Genomic DNA, 26917 nt, shown 5'->3' with positions numbered 1-26917 from the left:
AGTCACTGAAGCTACCCCAGTCATAGGCTTCTTATCACCTCTGTTACTCTCAATAAAACTAAGGGGGACTTGGTATCCAAGTAAAATTTGTATCCCCAAGGGACAAATTGTTCACGATAGAGTTCTCTTTTCCAGCACCTTCTCTTTTGCAGCTTCTGAAATTCAGGTTCATGGAAAAGACCCCTATCTGAAGCTTAATTTGCAAGCTGAAAAAATGCAACAGAAAAGGTATTACAACTTCACAAATAGCTATTGTATTAAAGGGGCTTTCTAGACTTAAAGCCTTGTCCAGATGGAAGCTACATCTCTCTCCCGAAGGTTTCCACTTTCTCTGCATCACCAAGTCTTAACCAACAGCGCTGCCGGTTTTGCACGCAAGCCTCTAGGCAGACAGCGTTGACCTGAGAGCTGATGATGACTATTAATAGTCTAGGAAATACCGCACAGCGGCCTCCACTGTTTATCCCCATTAGCAATGGAAAGCACACTCAGAGGACTCTCACCTTGAAGAAAAAGCAAAGGAGGCTGTCCTGAAATCTGGAGACTTACAAAAGTGGTATTAGCGTGACTTCTCTTAAAATGTCAATCTACCTCTTCTGTTCTTGTTGCCACTTCTCCCAAGAAGCAGCACGGTGCCCAAGCAAGGAGTAAGTGTTATGTCAACTAAAGAGGCTTAAAGAGGAAGAAAATGTGATCTAAACAAACCTCCCTGAGCAGACATCCTGCTGTAGGCTTCAATGGGAAACATTTGTTATGAAGTAATAAGAATTTGCATAATTTTGGGGAAGACTTTGTTTTCAAAGTAATTCTCTTTTTCACCTGCTTAGCCCTTTGCCGTGTATGGCTTTGGTTAAGTTTTGTTGATGGAGGCTCATGTTTAACCAACTGTTTTTAATTTACAAATTAAACTTGTCAGAAGTAGAAATCCTTCCCTTGGAACTCTTCCAATATGTCAAGAATTAATTCTAATGAAAACGGCATTGCCTAAATGCAGGATGGCCAGTCACTTATTTTATTTACACAAAGTCCTTCTCAGTTTCTTTGATAAAAGCAGCTAAATCTTTTTCCTCTTTCATGTTTTGTCAGCACTTGATTCCTTTTGTCCCTTGGCTATTTGCCTAGCTGTGGACAATAAGGCAGGAAGAATAGGAGCAGATTGTTGGAATGGCCCTCAATAAACCTAATTATGACATGTTGACTGCCCTCACCATGACACAGTCAAGGGACCCAGGCTTATTCAATTACCCTTGCCAGGTTTCTCTTTCAGACCTAAAGTTATCCTTTGACTGTTTGTATTTCTGAACAGTATTCATGTTCATTGTGAAAGAAAATCCCCTGGACTTTGAGGGGTTTTTAAGTTGATGCTGTTATTGTAGCTAATTTTTATTAACTGAATGATAACATGATAAAGAAATAGACTTTTGTTATGTAATAAGAACAAATCAGTGTGTGCTTAAAAGTTACACCTCTCTTTCCCTTCTCTTCCAGCCAGCCTGGCAGGACATGTAACCTGAATTAATAAACAAAATCATTTCTCCAACCTGCATATCCCTTTCAACGTGATACTGACTTGAGCTCCACAGATCAACACTGTTGCTTCAGTGTGGGTCTTCTTAACTTAAAAAATAATAATCACATGATTGAGGGTAGGTTGGAGTTCTGTTTTTTGTGGTTTTTTAAACCACCAAGAAGGTTCCTTGCCGTATTAACCCCAGAGAACATAAGTTCATTGGTACCTTTATGCCAACAGCATTTTCTTCAGCTGTTTGAGATAGACAGGATGCACAGTATTTAATTAAAACTCTGGCTGCTGGTTGGAGGAGCCCTTTCCTCCTCCGACAGATTGTTCAGAGATCATGCCAGTGGTTCTTGCAAAGCCAGTGTATAAAAGCTGCGTGTCAAGTGAACAAAAGAGTGGGAAAATGAAGGAATGCCAAAAATCAGCTCCTGATCCATCCTAGCTTTTAAGTCAACTAGGTCTGATAGAATTAATAGTCAATTGCATTTAAAGCTATATGAAGCCTAGCAGGAGTGACTGTTTTGTAAGCTGCAGCATCTCTGGGTAATTTCTTTTTCTTTTTCCTTTTTGTTTTCTGTTGAGAAATTCATTGTTCTCTTTAGGAAATTTGACAGCTCTTGGGACTATAATAGAGTGAAAAAAAAAATCAACCACAATATAACAAAGTTGGTGCTATAGTTTCTTGAATTTGTTCCTCAGTTCACTTTCCTTCATTAAAAAATTCCCATCATTCAAGTAAAAGCAAATCTAAACCGTCATCCATCCTGCAAGTGAATTTGGAGTTTGGTGGGCTTTTGTTTTGTTTTTCACTTTCTAGGAAATTATCTTTTTAATCTTAATGTGAGAAATCAACTTCAGGAAGTGCTCGTCATTCTGTATATAAGATAGAAAATCCTTAGCCTCTGAAGAAGAAGTTTAAGTATGCCTTTCACTTCCCTAGAAAGTGTTCTCCTCTCTGGGTCCCTTTCCTCGCAAATATCAACAGTTTCAATTTCTCCAAATCCTAAAGGATTATTTTTTCCTGTCGAACATTCAAATGGAATTGTACAACAGTCTTTAAGTATTACTAATATAAATACTTAATGTATATATTATTATATGGCATATATATTTACTTTATAGAATGTCATCTTACTGTTTAGTTTTAGCATTTGTTGATTTCGTTTTCTTTCATTCGTATACATTTGCATTCACATTGACTTTTAAGAACTGTCCCTCTGAACAGTTACAAAAATGATCATAATGGTACTCTATCTAGAAATAAATAGCAGCATGGAAAATAGTAAAAAGTCTTACCACTAGAAAGCTGAGTGTCCTTCCAAAGTGTTCAAATTACTTTAATCAGCAAATGTAACCTCATGTACAAAGTTTTAAAAAGTCTGCTTTTGCTACTTTATAGTGGAAATGTTATTAAAATATCCAAGATGTCTCAATATTTTAAACTGAAGCATATGTATTTTTGCATTCCCTAAAATGTTTTAATGTTTTTATATAGTTAAATAGAATAACAAGTCTTCTTCGAAGCTCAACTAGCACTTCCCTAAGAAAACATGAAAAAAAAATAAGTATAAGAAATCAAATACTCAGATCGAATACTGCTCACCACCCCAAACTTGGCATTATAAATTCCTGCCGTTTTAAAACTTATAGTTATCTGGCTATTCAAGCTATGTTAAACAAATGAATGCCATAACTCTCACAAATTCTACTTCTTCAAAGCTGATGGAACTGAATTCATGTGGCAATGTAAGTCAGAAGTTTGCTTATGGATACAGAAATGGGAGTCAATAATTTGAATTGTTTTGATTTGTATGGAGTTACTCAATAAAAATTCTAATGTTGACTAAAAGTAGCTGAGATCAGATTTCTTCTTTAATCTATAGGTCAAGTAGTGACTTTCTCTCCTATCAAATAAAAATTTTAATTTGTGATTCAAAGTTCAAAATTGCAATACATTTGATCTGAGTCTGGGATAATCACTAAGAAAAACAGAAACAAACTTTTTCATATGGTAAACAGTAGTACTTATTATTCTGAATGTATAAAGGGGTACAGTTTCTCTTCCTGATGTTCTCATTTTATAATGTTCTGCTTCTATTTTTAAAGATTGGTAGATACGTTGTAGCAGTATTCACTTACAAAATCTATTTGCTTAAGATAAAGAAACTACAAAATTAGAGCCACAGATTTCAGATACATAAGAAAAGTTATAAGTGCAAATGTTAGATTGGCTATTTTATATACTCTAAAAATTCCTCAAATAAAAAATAACTTTTCACAACACATTTTACATTTTTAATTTTATCATTTGGTCTTTGTAATTAAGGACTGTAGCATTTGAATGAACCATTGTCTATTTTCAGAATATATATTTAAAAGTTGATAAGTAATATGTGTTGACTTCTAAAATAATTTTCCTCCACAAAAATAAAAGTAAAAAAGTGAGGGGGAAAAATTTATTGAAATCGTCCCTTGTTAGGCTAGGACATCTTGCTTTGAACTGTTTTCAATGTAACAAAAAATACTTCTTACATCCTCTCCAAGTTTCTAAAATGCTTCATAGCAAAGTTCTCAAAAAACGATAGAAGTTTTTAGATGTGAACCATCTCCCATTTAATCTTGAGTTTCCTCACCAAATGTTTGGTATCCATACCAAACATCAATTTTTAATTGATTCAAATATGATTTTTTTAATTTACATGTGTATAGACATGTATTATAACTCAAACAAAAAAACAAATCTTGTTTATCTGATTGAGTTTCTGAGAACTACGAGTGAGGAAGCTAATTTGCTCATTTAAGTTTAAGAAATGACAGCAGAATTCGATGAAGTGAACGCATCGTTGTCTTGATTTTCTCCTCAAGCCCAGGCAGTTTCTAGCTTTGACCTCATCGCCTGCCAGAAAGCTGTGTCCCTCTCTGCGTGTCGGGGAAAATGTCGAGGCACAGATGATGTGAAAGAAGGAAAGTTACCGTCCTGCTTAAGCAACTCTAACTTGAAGCAAAGTTCTCTAGCCAATACCCCCAGGCCTTTCCAGCCTCATCTGGAAGCTGCAGCTATGAGAGGAGGTCCAAGAAAGCAAGCGTTTCCCCACGTGGATGGGGAAAAGCCAGTGTGGCCGCCAGCTGAACAGTACAACAAGGCCCCACCGCCACTACCCTTCCCCTGAGACAGAAAACAGGCAGGAGCTTCTCACCTTCTAAGACGCTGAGGGGCCATCCTTGCCCCGATTCCCTGACTGCCTGAGGCCCCACTGTCTCCTCAGACAGCTGCCCGGGCCTTCCCAAAGTCTATCGAGAGCTTCACGTGACCGCAGCTGCCACTAGCTGCCAGGGTGGGAAAGACCATCATCTTTACCTAGCCTATGCTTCCATCTTTAAGAGCAAGGGAGGGACTTTCCTGGTAGTCCAGTGGCTAAAGACTCCATGCTCCCAACACAGGGGGCCTGGGTTCAATCCCTGGTCAAGGAACTAGATCCCACATGCCGCAACTAAGTGTTCGAATGTCAAAACTAAGACCCAGGGCAGCCAAATAAATAAATACTTAAAAAAAAAAAAAAAGAGCAAGGGAGAAGGAGGTCCAGAGAGGGAACACGGCCTATTCACAGTGATAGTTTTAAAGACCTACAAGAAATGTCTAAAAATTGCCAAATACACCTTTACAGCTGAGGGCACCGAGCCCCCACCCCCCCCAGAATTACAGTCATACCCACTGACCCATAGGCAGTGAGCGGATGGAGGTTCCTCCAGACTGACGGAGCTGGTCTGTGATCCCTGTAAGGGTCTCCACGCAAGGACTGGGAATACTGTACAGTAGGAGTGCCGCGTGGGTAAATTCTCAGCGCCTCTGGATCGCTAGACACAGACTTTGGCTCCATGAGTGAACAAGGTAAGGCAAAAGAAACAAGGAAGCATCCCGGAAACTTTTAAAGGCCAAGATACAAGTGGAGGGTAACTGAGTATCAGAATTATTATTATCATCACGTTGCTCTCAAACACAGCTGTGCCAGGCCTATACTCTATGTACAGGTAGCCTCTACCTTTCCCACACTAAACTGAACGAGGACAAGGGTAGATGCAGTTTCATGGGACCCGAAGCTTTTATAATTCAGAGAGCCCCTGGAAGCGACACACACAGGTGCAGGGCTCTGGAACTGAAGGTTCATCAGCTCTGCGGTGAACCCACCTCTGCCCAGGACTCCTCTCTCATCCTCCACTTGAGAGGGCCTGGGAGAGATGGGGGCTGTTTCCAGGTGCTCTTATGCACTGTTGTTAATACTTGCAAAACACTAATCAAGTCTAAGTGTCAACTTTGGGGGCTCAGCAGTAAGCCAAGATCATCAGAGTCAACAAACCCAGCAGGCTGTTTCTGAACCCCATATATCACAGGTGGACCAAATGCCAGCGGTCCCTCTGGGACCCTAGTGGCTTACATCCTCCAAAGCCACATGTTTCTGAGGTTCTCCAGAATGCCAGCACTGAGATTTTAGGAGACTCTTGCATTCCGGAAGACTCCTGGAAGTGCTTCAGAGCACTTTCCAGAAGCTCTCCAAGCCAGTAGATCCATCATAAATGCCACTTGGGCCCTACCTGTTTTGAGGAGGAGAACCTCACTTCCTCTGACCACCAACAACTATCCAGGCACCACTAGAAGCACGGATACCCAAATCAAATGTCTGCTTCCTGGGAGGGTTGTGAGCACAGAGGCAGGATGAGCCCCAAAGTGCCCTCCCTGGCTCCAAGCCAGAACAGACGCTGTATGTCCTTCCTCTGGCCCTGCTTCTTGCTGGAAAGCCCAAAGGACACAAGCCAAGGCCCTTCCCTGGCATCCTGGATGCATCGGAAATCCACCTGCAGGGGAGGATGCTCTTGAGCCCCACCTGGCCCTGCCTCCCCCTGGGTACTCAGTGGGGTACCATGCCCTGGAAAGCCACACTCACCAGCAAAGAGCTTCCTCGGAGCAGAACTAATCCTGCCCATTCACAGTGAAGCTGATATCTGCTGGGGTGTGATCTGAGGGGCATCAGAAACCTGCCCCTTGCTTCCACCAAAAAGCTGTCCTACATGGGTACCTGGAATTCTGCCATTGGAGGTTCATTCCTCTATGCCAGGAGACCAGCTCCCAGGGGCCTTTTAGAAACTGCAAACATCGTTAGGAAGGGTAAGAGTTGAGTCTTCATGTGAATGAGGTAAAATAAAGCTCAGCGGAAGCAATGGTAGGTGTGTGTGTGGAATCAGGGTGCACAAGCAGAGAGTAAGCCAGGCAGAAAGAAGCAGGATGGCAGGGAGACAGGAAAGGAGAGGGAACAGCAGCCAAGACTGACCTCCCCCTTGTTACCCAAGGTCAGCCCGTAAAGCCCTTTGTGAAACGCAAGTGACAAAAACATTTTCAAGGAGTTTGGGAACAGAGGATTGAGGGCAGGGAGATTATCAAACACCCCTGTAAAAAACCCAAACTTGGGACTTCCCTGGTGGTCCAGTGGCTAAGACTCTGAACTCCCAATGCAGGTGATCCAGGTTTGATCCCTGGTCAAGCAACTAGATTCCATATGCCACAACCAAGAAATGGTGCAGCCAAATAAATGATCTTTAAAAAAAAAAAAAAAAAAACTTGTTCCAGGAACATCACTTCTTATTAAACTATGGTCTGAGTGACCATCTTCTAAAGTTTTTCCGAAAGGACTTTCCAGGAACCAGAAATGTCAATGTGAAAGATAGTCATTGTCTTCCCAAATGAATTTAATTTGAGCTTTCAATTTTAAAAGTAAATAAATAAAAAGGATTCATTTCAGGGAAAAAATCATTACTTTTAAACGAGTAACATTAAATTATAGTAATTCAATAAAATGATGAAAGTTCGCCAACCAGCAAAATGAAGACCAAATTCGGCTCTCTATGTCATTTGTATTTTGTAAGAAGGAAATTGTTCCTCTCCTTATCTGCCCAAGGTATCTGCTAGGACTCCACTAGGAATAAAAGCTTGTGCAGTGGCTGTTGGTTTCAATTTTTCTAAAAAGACAAACCACATGACACAAAGGTGTGCCAGGGAATGAGTACTTGACCTGAACACAATTTGTTTGTTTCCACATCCACTTACGGAACCTCTGATGAAAACAAAATGAGGCAGCCTTCCCAGCCCGCAAAGGGCTTTATGTTCGTGACGACCCAAGAAAACCCACTTTCCACAGGCAGGATAAGACAGAGGTTAAGGCTCAAAAAGTTCAGACAAGAGCCCAGGCTGCTGCTAAGTCACTTCAGTCGTGCCCGACTCTGTGCAACCCCATAGATGGCAGACCACTAGGCTCCCCTGTCCCTGGGATTCTCCAGGCAAGAGCACTGGAGTGGATTGCCATTTCCTTCTCCAATTTAAAAAAAAAAAAAAAAAATAGGCCCAGGAGCTAAATCCAAAATAAGCCAGGGCTGGAGTTACCATCCAGACCCTCTACCTGGAACTGATTCCCTACAGAATGGGAGAAATTCCCTGAACCAGGCATCCCACCTCACCCCTGCACTCTTAGCCAGCCATGTTCTTCACAATTTCTGACCTGATGCTAAGTCCTCAGTCCTTCATTTCCTTTCTTCTTTCAGACAAAACTTCAATGAGATTTCTGAGCTTGGCAGGGCTAGCCAGTCACCACAAGCAGACATTGGCTTCTAGTAAGAGACTACACAATTTGCTTTTCTACAGGCCACTGATAAATACGTGTTGCGGGCACACGAGCCCCGGATGCGTCCTGTAGGAATAAAAGCTAGGCAAATCTACTACCTGGGAAGTTTCCATCCCGGATAGCTTCCCAAATCCTATTCGGCCCTGGCGTCTTGCAGGTTCCCCGGATGTATTGTGAGGCGACCCGGATGTATTGTGAGGCGACCCGGATGCACTGTGTATCCAGGACTGCGAGTTCCCAGGATGCACTGGGAGAGACCCCATTTATCTGCTCAACCTCCTGACACGGGCTATCATTACCCCCTTAGAAACAGTCTGAGAGGATGTAATAAGTTCTAAAAGTTTCCAAAATATATCCAATAATTTCAGGCACTGAGATCCCAGTCACTTGAGACTCTTGCAATGGAAAGTTGAAGTGTTTCTCCAGATGAATTCATGGGTCTCTTTTTAAAAAGTTTTAAATCTAAAATTCAGAGGGGGCAGCTCTCCCAACGAAACCCCTGCTCCCTAGTATTAAGCCAATTCCCCAGAGAACACCTCAGCCTGCTACCTTCTTCACCTCTGTGATCAGAACGTGAGGATATGTGAAGAATCTAAAGTATGGTTACTCTGCTGACATGGACCCGAAAACCACTGATTTTATATGGTCTAAGTTTCTGTTGAGAGCATCACAGCAAGCTGACAAACAGGTCAACAATTTTCCTCGTTGGGATTAACCCTCCCAAGACCCTCCTTCCTACATGGAGGGCTGCATACTTTTGCAGGTAGTAATCAGATGTCACAAATTATGGGCCTGATTCAATCCAAATTATGCACAGAGCTGGGAGAGGGGAAAAAAGCTGCTTTTGATTCTTCTCAGCTCTTTGCAGATGCTCTAAATGCCAGGCCTGTTTACATCCCCAACTGACTCTTTTGGAGTTCCATAAGCCAGTTGGAGGGGAAGCAGAAAGAGAACCAAGGCACCCAGAGAGCCGTTTCTATCAAAGCACAAACAAAAAGTTCTAGCGTCAGGAAAACCCACTTGTGTCTGGCAGAAGACTGCTACATGCTGTGGGGCTGATGCAGGAACAGTCAAGAAGGAAGACCTGTGTTTGTTTTTCTGTTATTTTTAAAAACCAAATCAAGATTTTGATTTTCAAAAATAAATCCTTAACATTTAACTTGTTCTCCTTTTTCTGAAAGGCCCAGTCCTAAGAAGGAATGACTTGAAATATTGCCCTTAAAATATTTATTGGCATTCACATCTCCAGCTTTCTCAGGGGGCTTTGGAGAGGGATGTTTTTCTCATGTAGTTGGAACACAGTTCTTTCTGGCTCATTCTGCAGATTCGAACTTCCAGCTTAGGTAGTAAGCCAGGTACTCAGCAGCATCAACAACTGAATTCCTGAGCATCAGATTTAAGGGGAAATAGGCTGAAATTATTTGAGGGAGGCAAGGTATGTGCAAAAATATAAAAAGTCTTTTGTGCCTAGAAGGGAATGAATACACACCCCCTCAAAGTTTGTGGACTTAAAAACTAGCCTTTACCAAACTCAAGAAAACCCTAGAGAATCAGGCCAGCACTTTTTCAAAAATGAGAAATAGAAGACCGTTTTATTATTCATAACCTGCTCTCTTACCAGTTCAAACCTAATTTGGTAACCCTGAGAGACAATTTCTCTTGTAACTAAACAATCAGAATAAGTTGTCTCTGAATTGTTCTAAAAACTACAAATAATTTTTCCAGTATAGAAAGAAAAATAAGTGCTTAACATATGTGTACCAGTTTCGATGGAGGCAAAGTGAAATAAACAGTAGATAAAAATAGAATAAAAAGAGGCACCAATAAGTCAAAGCAAAACCTTTCCTTGGATTTAGAGAATGTTCCATTTGGAGAAATACCAAAATACTGGAGGAATTTCCCAAGCAGAAATTTCAAAACTTATGTTCCTACCTGTGTACAGTGGTAGAAGGAAGTGTCTCTTTTTTCTCGTACAAGTAGCCACAGGCAAACCCACACACACTCCATGTTGACTAAACATTCCTTCACCATTTGTTCTCAACGCAGAACCCAAATTCCACTAAAGCTATCAAAATCACTAATGTCATTCCCTTTGTCCCTATCACAGAGGAATTACAAATAAACTCACACAGGTGCCAAATGGTGCTGTGGAAATAGAGTGTGGAAATACTCTAAATGCTGGTAAATAAATCATCATTTGCCAACAGGATGGAATACTATGCAGCTATACAAACAGGCTGAGGAGACCCTCAGCCTCTGATGTGGAGTGATGGCAGAGATATATTTGAAGGTGGGGGGGCGGGGGTGCGGGAAAGCAAAGCACAGAAAAGTTTCTACAGTGGGCTACCATTTGTGCAAACAAAGGAGGAGAGAATATTTTTAAGAGAGAAAGAAATACAATTGCTTGTTTATACAGGCTCTCTAGAAAGACAGTCAAGTTATTGAGTGACTTGGGTGAGAGGAAACTTGTCCCTGTATATCCGTTTCTATCTTTTGAATTATGTACAGAGTAAAGGGTTTACCCTGTCAGAAATAAATGTGATTTAAAAATCTGGAGACTTCCCTGGTAATCCAGTGGTTAAGATTTCATGCTTCCGATGCAGGGGGTCGGGGTTCGATCCCTGGTCGGGGAACAAAGATCCCACATGCCACGTGGTACACTCAAAAAATAAACAATTAAAAATTAAAATGCCATCTGACAAAGCATATATTTTTCACTTGAGTGTTCGGATGGACAAGAGGGCAATCCTTGGAATAAAAGAGTGCTTCCCTTTTGAGGTTGAGCATTGGCCCCCATAATCCTGGAGTCCTGTTGCCTCTAAAAGCCTTCAGGGGGCCAGCACGGTCCAGAAGGAAGGCCCAGGGCTCGCCAGCGAATTTTTTATCAGTTCACTGGGGGCCGACTGGCCAAGGAGCCGGGCTGCCCGCTGAGACGCCTAAGCCGCGACAGCTGCATAAACTGGCGGTGCCCCAGCCTGACCTATTTCAGAGACAGGTCAGCCCAGTGCATGCGGGGATAAGAAAACAACCTTCCTTCTTTCCAGTGGCTGCACTGGCAAGCTGCTCCAGCGGGGGAAGCAGGGGCAGGAGCTCTCCAGCCGCATCCCCCAGCCCAGTCTTACAAACCAGGCTACTTTCTTTTCACTCTTGCATGGCACCCCAGTCACATAGAAGTCCCCAGCTTTGGGGACTAGACAGAGTAAAACTGAATAGCGAGGTCATTGAAATGTATCCCCTGCCCCCAGCTTAACAAATGCTATTTTGGAAAATTTCCTTAATATTTTTGAACTCAAATTTTAAAAGAGAGAGATTAAGAAGAATCATGCAGAAAGCTTTAAGAACGCACACCATCTCACGTGCGGAGCCATAAAGACATTTTAGAACAAGGAAGCAGGCTGAAGAAGGGACATGATGAGGCATTATACAAACACAAACAAAGGATTGTGCCAGGATTTCAGGAGTAAGAACGTATAGATGAGATCCATTTTCAAAAAGCAATTTATTTGTCAGTTTAATGAGGGGAGTGGGGGAAGACTTGTGCAAATACACAAAGAAAACAAAGTTTGATTTGGAAGAGTTTTCAACAACCAAGTTAGTCTAAGAGAGAAAAATAAACTTTCAGATCAGGAAAGAAAGTAATTAAGAAATATCTTTGACATCCCAGCAAATGGTTTTTGAATGTTGTTATTTTTCATATCTATTAAATCAATACAGACTATTCTATTAAAGAGTTTCTTATAAACTCAATTTTTTCTGACCCAGTGAAAGTGGATTTTGTGGTGTGCGTGAGTGTGTGCATGTATGTGTATTGGTCTTCATTGTTGCTCCTAAGCCTGAATTAAGCTTTTATCTGCCCTTGGGCAGAGCCCATCTGCCAGCAGACTAGTCACTTTCTGCAAGTTCAGAGTTTTTTCCCCCTACAAGGTTTTGAGTTGTTCTATGAGATAGGTATAACTTACACCTTCTCGTTTCATTCTTATATCACTCTGGGAAATTGGTACGGTATAACATGCCCCCATCTTACCAGCTGTCGAAACTGAAGTTCAAGGGATCATACCCAAAATGTGCTTGGTCTCAATTTTAGAGCAAAAGTAGTGCTGTAAGACAGACTACTTTTACCTTGGGTGCTATGCTTTTAAAGGCAAGCAAAGACATGAAAAAGGACTTTGGGGTGTGATTAAGTCAGACAAGAAACACTCAGTTGTATTAGTGAACCTCAGTCAGGAAACCAGCCAAGTGGGGATTCAGAAAGAAGGAACCTGTTGCTTTTTTTTTTTTTTAATAATAAAATGAATTGGACCAATTAATTTTCTTTAGTTCAGGTTAAGCTCAACCGTGGTAACTGGGAGACACACACACCCTGAGGCCAAGATTTTCTCAATCATGATAATATATTTGAATACTGGAAGAATTTTTTAATATGTGTTTGAAAATAGACTCTCTGGGTCTATAACTGTTTAAAAATAAGATTTTTATTTTAAGATAAACCCTATAAAAGAAATAAAAACTATGCTAATACCCCCAGACAATGCCTAAGTGCCTATTGACTGGGTAAGTTTAAGTTTATATTAGAGCTTGCCAAAAAAAAAAAGACATAAGTATGGTGGCTGTACTTCTCCTTTATCTGTGTACTTGTAAAAATCATAAGCCAGGCTTTCTGTAAAAAATGTAAATTTGTACATGACCATGTAAGTGTTGACTGTGAAAGTATACAAAAACCAATTCCATGTTGTAAGGTAAATTGCACAAAGCCATTAACTTTCCTTTCTTAGCTATTCTATCCTAACATACTTATTGTTTCCATCTAATGACATAAGGCCAAGCACACCGAATTCTGCAGTTGTTTCCAGAAATATGCCTACCATCTGATTATAAAATCTTTTTAAATTTCCACTTAAGCCTCCTTAGCTGTGCGATTTGAATTCCAATATGATCCTTAAAATTTTTAATGCTGAAAGTCAGTGGTATTTCCTCTCCCTCAAACCTATGTTAGTCCGCCAAGAAGAGTCTTCCACTCTTGTCACAAAGCATTTTGATCAGCTATTTTAAAACAGATCCAATGGAATCAGATCCAGAACGAGTGGGAAATTGGTTCCTAGAATCAAAAGTTTATATTAATATACTATTGTAGATACAGTAAAGCTGGCCAAATAAAAGAACATAAGAATCAAGAAATCACTAACTGGGTTGAGGGAGACAAACACGGCTGGTTTGCTATTGCCTGTCATGAGTTCCAATTTGTTTTACTGGGGAAGATTCGTTTCCCAGCCACTGCAGTAAAAACTGAGACTACCTACTTTGATTGAGTTGCTTCACCACAGAGAGAAGGGGTTCTTTGTTGTTTGGGTTTTTTTTTTTTTTTTACTTAAAATCCTGCAGCTAAAATTTAAATGTTATGAACTTTGTTATATACGACATCTAAGGTAAAACTCTTCCTCAGGAATTTTTTTCTAGGACAAATGTATACCAAATCAAATTCTAAATTTTACACCATTATCCTTTATTAAGATACAATTACTTCTTTAAAGAGAATTGGCCATTTCTGTGGCAGAAATTATGTCAGTCTCCTTGGTCTTTATCAGGAAGGAAGAAAAATTGAATTTGACGATAAAAATTCATAAAGCCTTTTATTGCTCAACTGTCTTCAACAACTATTTTCCATGGTTTTCATAATTCCCTTTGACACTGGTGAAACTTCTAACTCATCTGTCTTAAATAAAGCTTTTATAATCCTAACGGGCATTTTGATAACTGCATGTTCCATATACAAACTGGAAAATATATTCTGTTCATTTGAGGGCATAATTCCATCACAGACAATGTGAGAGGATGCTTTCTTAGGAAAGAGACAAAATCCAGCAAAAGTTCAACACTATTGGAGTTAGCATTTGGCCCAATACCACAACATAAAGCTGAAAGCAGAACTGTGCCACTCTCCACCCGAGAGCAGGACGAATGGGGTGAGAAAACCATTCCCAGCAGAGTAGAGGATGGTCCTCTGTCCCCACTTTGGTGTGCATCTTCCAAGAGAATAGCAACTTCTGAAATTCCCTTTCACTTTCTTCAATCACAATTCTCCAGCTAAGGCAGCCAGCACTTTCTTATTTCAACAATAACATCAAATATTTTTTCTAACCTTATTGAGATATAATTAACATAAGCCCACTGTCAAAGTCAGTAATTCTGCCTTGGTACTGAGGTCAGGCTCCACTCACAGTATGACTCTGTGTCCCCCTGGCAGTGTATGAACACATAGCCTGATATCCAAGAGGGGACAGTCACTTTCACTCCACATGTACGTGAAACATGAAATACACATATACGTGAAAAATGAAGCAAAGAATTGTCTAGCACTGCATCTGGACCCAGGACAAGGCAGTCATAATCAATCTGCACTGACTCACACTTGCAGCTTAATCTATTTCAGGCAGTTGTCCCAATGTGCAACGATTGGGACTATTTCAAAGGACATTTGAGCACAGATAGATTATTAATTAATTGGGAATTATAATAGAAAATGTTAGAAAATACTCACTAATGATTCTGACTCTGTATGTCAAGATTCATCTTGCTCAAGAGTGAATGACATAGTAAAATAAAATAAAATAAAAATCAGTCTCTAAGCACAATTATTTAGTAATGATGAAATGAACACAGAGAAAGGGCTTCAGAAAACTGGCCCCCCCTCCCACAGGCAGATCCATGATGCTCACTTGAATATCCAAAGCCGAATCTGGCATAAATTTCACAACCTCAGTTAGAGTGATTTGTTGGAATTTGCAAATTAAGCACAGAGATGGTATTTCCAAAAGAGCCTTTGCAGGAATTTTAGCTCTCATAATAAAAGAAAAATCTTTCCAAATATACTGAATTCTTAAACCAAAAAAAAAAAAAAAAAAGTCTAGCAGTTCATCGAAAAATCAACAGTCCAAAAAAGTAATAAAATTATTCAGGGAAATATTTTTCCTAGCATTCAACAGCAGTGCTGAGTATGAATTGAGAAGCTGTGCTGTTACTTCAAATTCTGATGACTCTAGAAAGTGTAAGCCACAGGACAAATAAACCTTTCTGTGTGTGTGCGCAACTGGGTATAGTTTACTGCCAGCATAATTCATAGTGACCAACTTATAAATAAACTCTAACGATGCACAAACTACACACACAAACAAACACATATCTGCTCCTACATTGTAGGAGGTTTAAAAATATACATGGGACTCATCTAACCATCCATAAACAGAAAAAATTGTGGAAACATATGTAGGGAAATGCAGTTAATCTAACTCCCAGTTTCCTGTGTATTTAATTATTCCCCACCTAGTTTTACATAAAACTCTGACATCTTGCCTTTACATCATTCCAGCTTGGAAGGCAACTTCAGTAAAACTTCCATATTTAGAAATTTAGTGGACACTGGAATCTTAGCTTCCATGCCTCCCACCACCTCCCCGCCAAGGAGAATCTATTTGATGATAAATTCACCATCTTAGCTTAAGTTTTAAACAAGAAATCACCATAGGATAATTAAAAACACCCCATGAATCTCTTCTCTACAAACCTAGGACATGTAACTGGTTTCGGTTCCTATTTCTTAAAGAGAATTCGGTCAATCCTCCTTAGAGGTTTCAGAGGAAAAGGGGGATTTTCCAAGACAGATAAGTTGAAATGATCCCGCTTTGATCTCAGTGGTTAAGAATCCTTCACAATGGAAGATGGCCACTGAGAGGCCGCGATCCTGGCCTTTTAATGCGTAACAATGGTATCAACAAACAGCTACTTAATCAATATTTGGCCAGAGCTGCTGAAAACTTCCTTTTCAGATTTTAATTCCTTGTTGTAAAACAACCCCAGAGCAGCCAGTGAGATAAGGCATTACACTGACTGCTTAATTGCCTTTTACTGTCTTGTTAGTTATATATGTACATTCTTAATGGTTCTTTAATCTTTATTTACCCGCATAAATAAATTACCTGGGAGCAGGACCCTACCAAACAGACCCTTCTCTGCCCCCAACCCTGACGAAACTCTCACCATTTGTTTGTTGCTGTCACTGAGGCTTTTAACATGTATTGACTATCTGCGTACGTTAACATTTAACCTCATGGTTACGAAGGATTTTTGTTGTTGTTCTCAAAATACATATACTCATGAACGTTGAATCTGAGTTCGGTGGCGACACTGCTATTCACCTGATGAATTTCCGCATATTCCACCCCTTGAACCCAGGCGCACTTGCTGGTTCCACCTCGCCGCGCGGATGGGTTTTATTGCATAGCCCTGGGGACTCTTAAATGACCCTTCAGTAATTATTACGCACTTGAAGCCCCAACGTCTCCGTTCCGGTGCTATCACCCAGCAAATCAAACTTCAAAATAAACATACAATTTCAAGCATTAATTAGAAAATCTGCATGTTTTCAATAAGGCTATAAAGTAAGCCGACAGCAGTCAACCAGACAAAACCAACCAGCGAAAAAGAAAGCTACAATCTGATCTCGGTTGCTTCCTTTCAAATCGGTCCAACGGGAAAATCGTTACCGTTACCTCCTCGAAAAGAACACAGCGTGCTGTTTCAATTTAATTCAAGTTCTGGTATTTCCCATAGATTTTTAAATGGGTGATATTTCCTTGTTGAGTATTTTAAGGGCTTCAAAAAACATGAAATTTACCCCCCAAAGACAAGAGACGACATAGGGTTCAAATTCGTGATTCTGACAAATGGAGAGCGGGCTGTCCACTTTAATAAAGGTTCCGATGCCACAAACCTAAGATCTTATAGCTCATGATTTTAATCTGTGGGAAAGTTTTCCCCCCTCCCCGCCCCCGCCCCCGCCTGCCCCCCGCCCTTTGCCTCGCGCCAAAAAGTCCTTCCCCGCTAACTGGTGGGGTTGGGTGGAGGGGGGGCGACACGAAACTGCCTTCCGTTCCCCTCGATTTCAGTAATGCTCCCATTAATGATAAAATGTTCATGATCCCACAGGAAACGAAATCGTTCCAGAACCTTTAAAACTTCAGTACGTGTTGAATTGTTTTATCCTATGCCCCGCTGAAAAGATGACGTCGTCTTCGTTTATTGTAGAAAAGCTCACAAGTTTGCAAACTCGAGCAAAACTTTTGTCACTTTTACTTTCTCAAACAAAACAAAACAGTGCTTTTCATAAATGTCAAGTTGAAAGGGATCGATATAAAAGAAGGGTAAGCTCCAACCGACCTATGCTTGGGTCTCTTGGCTCAAACTTAGAAATTGCTGCAAACCTCCCACGTTCACTGGTGGTTCTTAAAAAGGGTTAGGGTCCTATGAAAGTGTATCTCCAGCCCCAATCAAAACATCAATTTGGCAATCTGGCCTCTCTCCCCCTGCACCCCCAAGCTGCCACTTCAAAGCTGCTGCAACAAGTCAGTAATTGTAACTTTGCATCTAAATATTTAAGCGCGAGTCTTGCAGTCGCGTGTCCATTTACAGTCCTCATCTGTCCTCTAATTCCATTACGGCACAAAGCAAAAATGTTTCCCAAAACTCACAAACAGGAAAAGCGTCACCCTGCCGCTGGTGGAGGAGGAGGAGGAGGAGGCTGGGGGGAGGAGCTGATGAAGGAGCAGTTTCTATTGATTAGTCACCGCTTTTGTGTTAAGGGCTTTCTTTAAAATAAGAAGAAGAAAAAAAAATGGGGGGAGGTTGCAGAAATTTCACTAATGTGAGCCTCAGGCAAGGAAGGGGGAAAAAAAGAGAAGAAGGAGGGGGAGGCGGGCTGTGTCTAGATGAAAGTGAGGAGGACATAAAGGAGGCAATTGAGTCGGCTGCAGCCCGTCGAGCTAAGCTTCGAGCCGGCCGGAGCGCAGGGGAGGGGGCGGCGCGGCGCGGCGCTTTGGCTCAGGGCGCAGGAGTGGGGGCCGTGCCCATTGTGGTCGGCGCCCGCGGGCCCGCTCCGCCGCGCCGGGGGAGGAACAGAGGCGCCCATTGAGTGGCCGCGGCGCGGGCCGTGCCCACAGCCCCCCAGTTGCCGCGACCGGGGCTGGGTTCCTCCGGCTGCGCCCGGTCGGCTCTCGGTGCCGACTGGGGAGGGGAAGGAAGGGGAGTGAAGAAGGTCCTGGGAAGGGTGCGGGATTCCTGGCCGCCTAACCCTCTCCTTACACCCTGGCAAAACAGCTGGAGGTGCAGATCCAAGGAGGGGCGCGCAGAGACTGCTGCGTGCCAGGGCGCACTGGCCTGCGCGCACCGGGTCGGTCCGCCACGCTCTTCTTGGATGGGGCAAAGCACAAGGCAAAGTTGGGAAAGTGAATGGGGCCCTCAAGAACGCGACCCTGAGGAGAAAAACAAGAGCTGTTCTGACCTCTTTCAGGGTGCCTCTCACCCTATATCCTAGTCTCTGACAAGTAGAAAGATGGACCCGAGAAGAGCCAGTTAGCAACAGCCGGCAGGCCGAAAAGGAATCTGGAAGCTTCAGAGAGTGCGCGGCGCTCTGCTCAGGACGCTCAAACGGCCTTCCTTGGGCCCGCCTGGGAGCACAGACCCCTTTATCAACATTCATTCTACTTTTCGAGCCGGGCAGCGTGGGACTTTTGCTGCCCAAAGGACAGGGAATTTTTTTTTTTTTTTTAAGATTTCTAAACTTCCCTTCCAACTCCACTCCACTCTGTCCTTTCTCTGGGCCCCTCTTGCCCTCCAGGGCTCATCTGGAAAAGGAGCTAGAGGCGCTGAAGAGACTGACGCTCTGCCTCTTGCTTGACAACCCCAAATTAAATTAGACTTCAGCCTCCGAGGTGCGTGTATGTGTGTGTTTTCAACGGTTCAGCCCCGCTGGGGAGAATACTCTGCTTTTAAAAATGGTAGCAATTGCCCTTGAATGGCAGCAGTCCCTGCTAGACGGCGCGAAAGACTAGAAACATTTTGTAGGTGAAATGGCCACTTTTTCCACGGCTGGAGAGTCCATAAAACTTCCTGGCGCAGCAGCTCTTGGGGCTCATTGAATAATTCATCCCTCATTGCAAGCCCATAATGTCTATTCTCGGCCCTTTGTGGGGCTGTTTTCTCTTCTTTTCTCCTTGAATTATAAAAAGGTTGCCTTCCTTTGTTCACATCAAGCTGCTGCGAGCGGGAGCTTTGTCTGGGCCGAGCTAAAGTGTGAGTTTCAATGGACTCTCCCGGCTTTGTCTCCCAAGTTCATCTCCAAGTGTAGATTGTGTAGAGAAGGCCTTCTTTGTAAAAGCTGGAAAAGTTGTACAAATGTTTGACCAGCTCATTTGGGGCGTTTTGTCTCCTGGGCCCTCGGTTGCCGGTGTGGTGAAGGAGCGGTGGAGCTGCGGCGCAGGCGCCTCCAGCAACAAGTAGCAAAGCCCGGCCACCTCCACCCCCCTTCCCAAGCCTCCCTCTGGGCTCACTGCCTGCAGGGTCCCGGTGGGTTTGGGGTTGGCTGGCTTCTCCCCTTCCTCCCTCCCCAGCACCTCCAATACAGCAGTTAGACCAGGACTAAAAGCCAGGCATCCTCTCAATGACCAGGGCAGAAAGGCACCCCTCCAAAAAGAAGGGCTTACACTGAGTCTGTGTGAGACCCCTGCTTCAAAGGAGGGAAGCCACAGGGTATGTGCCTTCTCTGCTCCCCCTGCCCTGGATTTTTATGTCTTGATTGCCTGCGTGTGCCAGAGCACCTAGGCATCAGCTTAGCCCTACAATCTGTGGTTTGGATTTGTAATATCTAAGTCTGTCTCTCTTCGAGGTTGCGTCCAGATTTTGTATTGATTTGTAAAGCTGCCGGCTCCGGAGGGCCAGTGGTCTGCGCTGGAGTTGAGCAACGGAAGTAAAAGAAGCAACCAGTTTCCTGACCCACAATACTACCCAGGACACCACCAGCGGGGGTCTCAGATCCAAGTAGGTGATCGCTCCAAGCCCACCTGGAGCACCGCCTGCCCTTCTAGGTCAACTCAAAAGTCCACTCAGCCTCAGGAGTCTCAGTCCCCAGCAAGGGAAGGCCATGCGTGGGTGGGGACACCGGGCAACTCCCGACTCTTTGGGCCTTGGAAGAGGTGCAACCGTCCCCCAGGCCAAAAGTGCTGAGAGGCAGAACTGCGGAGACTCTCCTTGTGCCAGAGATCCCTTCCCCGTTCAACTCCCATGGGGTTGACTTTTTCCGTTGGGCTCTGAAGAAAACCCCAAGGCTACACTTAAGGCTCCACAGGGGAGGTTTTCTCTTGAGGCTGACAGATCCCAGTCAAGGAGAAGACACCCCTGGGAAGACAAAGTGCACCCACACTGCGAACCCGAGATCCCAGAGCCCCTCGGCTTGTAACCGAGATCTTAGGCTTGTTTTCCTTCCCAGACACACACAGTTCAAACCCTACCGCACTTGAAAACCAATTTAAAACAAAGGAAAAACCACCGACGTACACATATACATTTATAAGGCAATCAGTGTGATGAAACTTTGAGAACCTACTGCCTTCAAGAGTTTTGAGTCTCTCTTCCTCTCCCCCCTGCCTACCCCCTGTCTCCAATCAAGAAAGCTCTTTGGAGACTCTGGGGCCTTTCCTAAGGGCACAAAAAGTTCCTTTAACCTCGGGAGGCTCAAAGACTGCCCCCCAGGCCCCAAACTGCTCAGATTCAGTCCTGCAAGCCTGTGAGCAAGAGGGTAGCCCCTCAGCCAGACCGCAATTTGTAGTTCTAGATTCCGAGGGGCTGTGAGTGGTGCGGAACAAAGATTTATAAAACAGAAAAGACAGAAGATTTTTGGATTCAATGAAGGTGCATCTCGGGTCTTTTTCGTCAATGCCCTTACCCGGGTGCAGTAGATACTAGCGAGGAGGGACCGTGACGTGAGCCGGCGAGGCGCAGCCCTGAAGCCTCCAAGGTCAGAGCGCGGAGTCCGGGAGGCGCGGGCCCGCAAGGCGCCGCCCAGAGCGCCGCCGCTTACCTCGCTCGCTCAGGATGCCGTCGATGCTGTGTTTGGCTTTCTTCTCACTCTCCTCTGCCTCCTTCCTCTCCAGGTCGGCCTCCTCCTCTTCGCCTTTCCCGAATTTACTCCTCAGGATGCGGCTGATGGAACTCACTGGAGACGGGAGGAAGAAGGGGGCGCAAACGACTGAGATTTGCAGGACCATGCGGAAGGGGCTCCCCAGCCCCTAATGGGAGTGGGGGTGAAAAACGCCTGCCCTGCACCGTTTGCTTCTGCCCCCTCCTGCATCTTTGGGCATCCTTGTCCTTCTTCACCCCTCCTCACCCTCCCACTCAACCTCCCCCCACCCCTCATTGTATAATCGTCTTCTAGGATCACGGAGACCGGAGCCTGGACAGCTCGTACCTCTGGGTTAGGGGCCGGGAACAGCCGTACCGGTCCTCTCTCCCCAGTAGGAAGCCTCCCTCCTGCCTCCACAGTCAGGTCTCTAGGTCTCCAGTCTCAGAAAATTCTCCTGCCAGCCCACCCGGCACACCCCCACCCCAACCTGAAGGCATTGCGCCCCGCGGTTCGCGGTATGGCAGGAAGAACAAGAGCGGACCCGTCCCCTGCAATTCGACTTTTTTTCTTTTCTTTTGAGACCATAAAGGGTTTAAATTTCAACTGCAGAATCGTTTCCTATTGTAAAAATCAAAAGAAAATGTACTCTTCCCGGTTTATTTTTTCCAGATTCCAGTCTGGTAAACAAATCCATCCTCTGAAATATCTCGTTCTCGCGGGGGAGGCGGGGGGGAGGGAGTTTCCTTTTAATTAAAAACAAACCCGCGCGCCCTCGCGCTCGCCCTGCGCTCGCCTCTCTTCTTCCTTCGCCTCCCCCTGGCCGCCCGGGGCGCCGGATGGTCCCTGGGACTCTCCCGGAAAAAAATTCTCCCGGCCGCTGCCGAAGCCTCCCCTCCCGTGCGCGCACAGAGAAGCCTCGGTTGGCGCGGCCCCATCTCCCTTCGGTTAGGGTTACCAAAACATTTGTTTCTCTTTAAAAGGGAACATCAATATTAATAAACGCTCGGCCTCCGCCTCGCGTTTCCTGCCCTGCCCCTTCGACAGAAACCCTCTTTGGGGAGCCCTGAGCGGCGGTCTCTCAACCCCAGGACAAGCAGGTGATCACTCCCTCATAAAACGTCTAGTTCGTAAATATCTCAGAGCCCCAGGAGGGACCGCCTCCCGATCGTCCCGATCGATCACTGGGGGTGATTATGGTTCAGATGGCCCGCCCGCGTAATAGCGACTGACGCCTCGCCTTGGGAAGACGCAGATGCGCCTGGTACCTGAGGGTACGGTGTTTCGATCACAGACCGCGTCCTTGAGTAATTTGTCTCGAATTTCCCAGCTGAACATGCCGGGGTTCTCTCTTTTGTATTCCTCTATTTTCTTCTCCACGTCAGGCGTTGTCACCTGCTTTAAGAGAACCGGCAGACCGGCGTTGGTACCCAGTCCTCTGGGCCCGATATGGCAGCCTCACCGCCTCTGAGCCTGGCGGGATGCTCCTTCTTGCGCCCCATGGCAAGTTTCCCCTGGTTAGCAAAAGGACCCCAACTCTCTGAGCAGTGTACTTTAGAAAGGGACAGAGAGGGAAACCATCCCAACCCTCTCCTCCGCACATCAGCTCTCACAGTTGGGATAAAATAAGAAGAGGTATGACCTCTTGGAAGGGGTGTACTTTCTGATCCTGGGAATAAAGAAAGGCAACCCCTTACGCTGAATCAACATGAAAATGAAACTAAAAAAGGAAGTCTTGAAAGAGGAGCAGAAAAAATCAGGTTAGATCTGTAACTTGGGCCTTTCCAAAGGAACTCAAGGTTTTAGCTCAAGTGAAGAGCAAAATGAAACTCAAAAGTTAGTGTCCATTAAAAGTCAGAGTGGTAGCAAATATGAATAATTGGAAAGACAGGCTGTTTATTCCCGCCCCCCCCCCCCACCCCCAAGAAAAAGAGTTTGCAGAGATTCTTAGAGAGGTTGCAAAGCGGGCTGGCACACAAGGAAAGGCAGTTGTCTGGAAATTTTCAGTTTACCAGAACCCTCCTTTTGGTTTTGCCCTGTGGCAACCAGAAAATTATATTGGATTTTCCCCACATCCAGAAAAAAGGACAGCTGTAGGCAATCCCCTCCCACTCAGCCATAGCCGGTGTGATTCTCTATCCTTTTGTAAGGAGAACCAAAATAATTTGAGGATAGCACCAAACTGCCTTTTAAAAGCCAAGTCATTGGCTCATTACAAAGAAAGCAAATCACCCTAGCTTTTGATTCCTTGAAGACAATTGGGACTTGAGGCAACTGGGGAGAAGAGTTGGGAGCGAAACCATTCAAAAACCAAAAGTGGCTCCTTGGATTAAATGTGGAATGGGCAGTGCAGTCGCTGGGAGCTGGGGAGATACTTGGAGAAGAAACCAGCAACAGGTGAGCACCTACAGCTTGCATGCTTTGGGTGTCTGCCTAGTAAAACAGTTTGATGAGAATTTCAGGATTCTGAGGCATAGAAAACAAATGCTTTATCTCCTTTGCAAAAAGGCTGGAGTTTTTCCTTAGCATTTATCAAGGAGTACCAACTCAAACAGCATTGTAGACCCTTCTCTCCACCGGCACCCCGCCCCCCCCCCCCAACACACACACATACACACACACCTTCCCAGACTTGGAAAAAAAACACCTCAGAAAGTCCCAGCTGGCAGTCCTTTCCCGCTGCCCACTCTGCCCTAACTCCAGGCCCCACAGGCAAGAGGCCCCCAGGGCCAGGCCAAGCTCACCTTGGGCTTGCTGCCACCAATAGCGCCAGGGCGGATGGAGCCGGTCTCCTGATACCTGCATAGGATCTTAGAGACGCAGCCGTGGGACACACGCAGCTGGCGGGAGATGACGCAGGGCCGGATGCCGTGGTGGGCCATCTCCACGATCTTGTGGCGGATGTGGTTGGGTAGTGGCCTGCCGTTGATAAAAACACCTCCGAGCTGGTTGACCCGGCCCTGGCCGAGGGGAGTGGACACTGGGAACAGAAGGCAAAAAGAGAGACAAATGAAAGATCATTTGGGGAGAGAGGAGAGCAGCCCAAAAGAGGAACCCCAATTTCACACTCTTCTGGCCAATCCGCATGTTACAGCCTTAGCACTGAAATTGCTACATTCGGGCTCCCAACCTGAGACCCTACTTCAACCAGACTTGTTCAAACTGTTAAGCAGTTCAAGGGCATGCAATCTTGTGTGAGAGGAGCAACCAGGGCAAAATAAACTCGCTCTAGTGAACCTGTCTTCCTTCTGGACCCAAGAAAGGGGACAATTTGCAGGGGTGGGGGAGGGAGGGAGACCAGGAGGCTGGTGAAGGAACAGCCTCCCTGCAGAGAGAAGTTCACCCAGGCCTTCTGTGGCTGGCATTAAACCCTGTCTAATTGGGGCGTCTTTCTTTCTAAGAGACTTGGAGGAGTTGACAACCCTTTGGGTTTTGGCCTAGGAGTGCCACAGCCAAAGGTCAAAGCAAGTGAAAGCAAGCCGCAGGTGTCAGCTCGAGTCACCTGTTACACCTCGGGCCAGAGACAACAGTCCAGTCTGCTCACAAGGCCCCTCGCCTCCTCTGGTGCTCTGGTTATTATTAATAATACATCCTATTTCAGACTGAGGGCCAAGCCCAGGCGCCGGCAGAGTCAGCATCCCGGCTCCGGCGCCCCAACCTCGCAAACTATCTAGAAAGTCCTAAAAAGGACTAGCAAGGTCTTCTGCCTCCCTGGAGTCCAGAACCTTCAGACTAACTGAAAGGCAGTCCCCCAAACAAGTTGTGGAAACTTCCAGATGAAGCTGGAGATAAATGGGGCCCTAATTAAGGAATCAATTAATACTAAAAATTTCCCAGCACGATTCTGCACGGGCATGCGCCACCACAACTTTGCACCCCCTAAGAAAATCCTTCCAGAATTAGCAAGAGTTTAGCGAATACAGGAACAGCCGGGGTAGTTTTGAGATGCCTTCGGGGGCACAAAATGCTGAGAAGTTGCTTGCTGGTGCTCAAAAGCCGGTTGATCCCTGCCCCACCAAGGCATTTCCAAAACAACAGGCGAAAGCATACCGGCCCAGGAGCAGGCCTGGCCGCCAAGCTCCGGCAGGAGTTACAGAGAGAGGACGCTTCGTTTACCCAGAGAAAATCGAGAGGGGATCTCGCCCGACTGTTCCCTCCTGATATGGGGGTACCCCGGGAATGGGCTCTTGGACGCGCCGAGGGGGCCCGCGGGGACCCCGGCTGGGTGGAGCAGCCTGGCCGCGGACCCACGATCTGGGCAGCGCTGAGGCCCTTTCTTACCTTCCAGCGGGAACCCGCTGCGCGGGTAGTTCTGACCCGGGCCCGGCCGCATCATCCTGGGCACAGCTCCGGCCAGTGTGGTCATCCTGGGGGCAGCTTCGCTTGGAAATTATATCCAGGTGAAGGCGAAATAGACGAGACAGGCGTTGGCGACCCCGGGCAACTCCCCCGAGCGTGGAGAGCCCCTCCCCAAAAAGGCTGGAGAGAAAGGAGGGACCCGGGGAAGGGGGGCTGCTCGCTCTTCGTCCAAAGAGAGGCTCGAGGTGGAACCGGGGAAAGGGGTTGGGCAGGGAGGCCCCGGGAGTCCAGGATCCCGAGCCCAGGGCGGAAAAGTTTGGTGCGAGTCTGGGCCGGCGGCCCCGCGGCTGGGAGCGCTGGGGAGGGGGCTCGGAGCTCGGCAACGAGCCGGGGAGGGGGGGGCGGGGGCGGGAGCGTGGCCGGCCTGAGTCTCCTCCCGTCGTGACACCGAGTGCGGGGATCTGGGCTCGGGAGCATTTATTAGTTCTTTCACCCAAAGCTTGGTCAGGAGCCCTGAGCTGCGATTGGCCGACGGGGAGACCGTCCGGGGTGGCGGAGATACGCGCTGATTGGGCGACAGCGGCCACTTTCTCTTCCCATCCCCGGCGGTGCCCAAGCCTCGGCCGGCCCGGAGAGGGACCCGCGCTGAGCCTCTAACCTGGGGAAAGAAGGGTAGACCCAGGGAAACCGGCAGAGACAGTACGGAGGAGATGCCGAGACTGAGGAGGGATCCGTGCCTGTCTGTCTGTCACTCCATGTATGTCTCTCCTTGACTTTCTCTTTCTCCATCTCCTCATCTCTCTGTATCTCTGTGCCTCCGTCTCTGACTCGTCCTCTCGTTCTGTCTCTCTATGTGTCTCTCTGTCTCTGGTTTTCTACCTGTGGCTCTGCCTCTCGCCCATTTTTCTCCGATTACTGCCAATGAAGGGGGCGCAGTTCCACTGAGAAGGCATTGGAGCCCCCAGACCTCTTTAGTCTTCCTTCCTCTGGCCCATGCCCCTTGGCCTAGGCTTATTATGAGGGTCTTCCCTATGGGGTTCCTCCCAGAAAGAGTCCAGGATGTGCTGATAAGTTCTTTTGTCTTCACCGTCTGGCAGCCGGGACACTGAAGCTTACTTACGTAGTGGCCGGAGGCCCCAGTCCTGGTTACCCGAAGCCTGGGAAGGGGAAGAGAAAGAAAATTATCTGCTCTTTTTGATTAAAAAAAAAAAAAAAAACCCTCTCAGAAGTCCCAGCTCTAAATCTAGAGGTACAGATCCCCCAATGCTCCGGCAGAGATTCATCTATATGTTAAAGTTTTGCCCGGCTGCAGCGTTTGTTCTCAGGAATTTATTATGGTATTCAGACTAAACTGCTGGAAAAATAAAAGGAGCAAAGTCTTGGCTAGGAGCTGAAGTGTCCCCAGCAGGATATGACGCCAGGAGTGTTGTAAAGACTGTCTGTCCTTAGAGAAGGTGCTATTGTGCATAGGCTTTTATTTATAACTTG

General features: G+C 45.5%; 1 protein-coding gene across 2 annotated transcripts in view; it reads right to left on the bottom strand.

Moving 5' to 3' along the window:
- Positions 1–25496, bottom strand: part of PAX3 (paired box 3) — a 96340-nt gene extending 70844 nt beyond the window's left edge. The window contains exons 1-4 of one of the 2 annotated variants that reach the window (XM_061147899.1): positions 25412–25496; positions 23875–24110; positions 22399–22528; positions 21092–21226 (exon numbers count right to left, since the gene is read on the bottom strand). In XM_061147899.1, coding sequence (XP_061003882.1) covers positions 21092–21226; positions 22399–22528; positions 23875–24110; positions 25412–25496 — 586 coding nt within the window. The remainder of the gene's footprint in view (positions 1–21091; positions 21227–22398; positions 22529–23874; positions 24111–25411) is intronic. The other variant, XM_061147900.1, reaches the window with a different exon arrangement.
- Between the last annotated feature and the right edge of the window lie 1421 nt (positions 25497–26917).

Source organism: Dama dama, chromosome 8 (assembly GCF_033118175.1).
Source record: "Dama dama isolate Ldn47 chromosome 8, ASM3311817v1, whole genome shotgun sequence".
NCBI lineage: Eukaryota > Metazoa > Chordata > Mammalia > Artiodactyla > Cervidae > Dama > Dama dama.
Note: the sequence above shows the minus strand (reverse complement) of the source record. Positions and strands in the feature narration are given on the sequence as shown.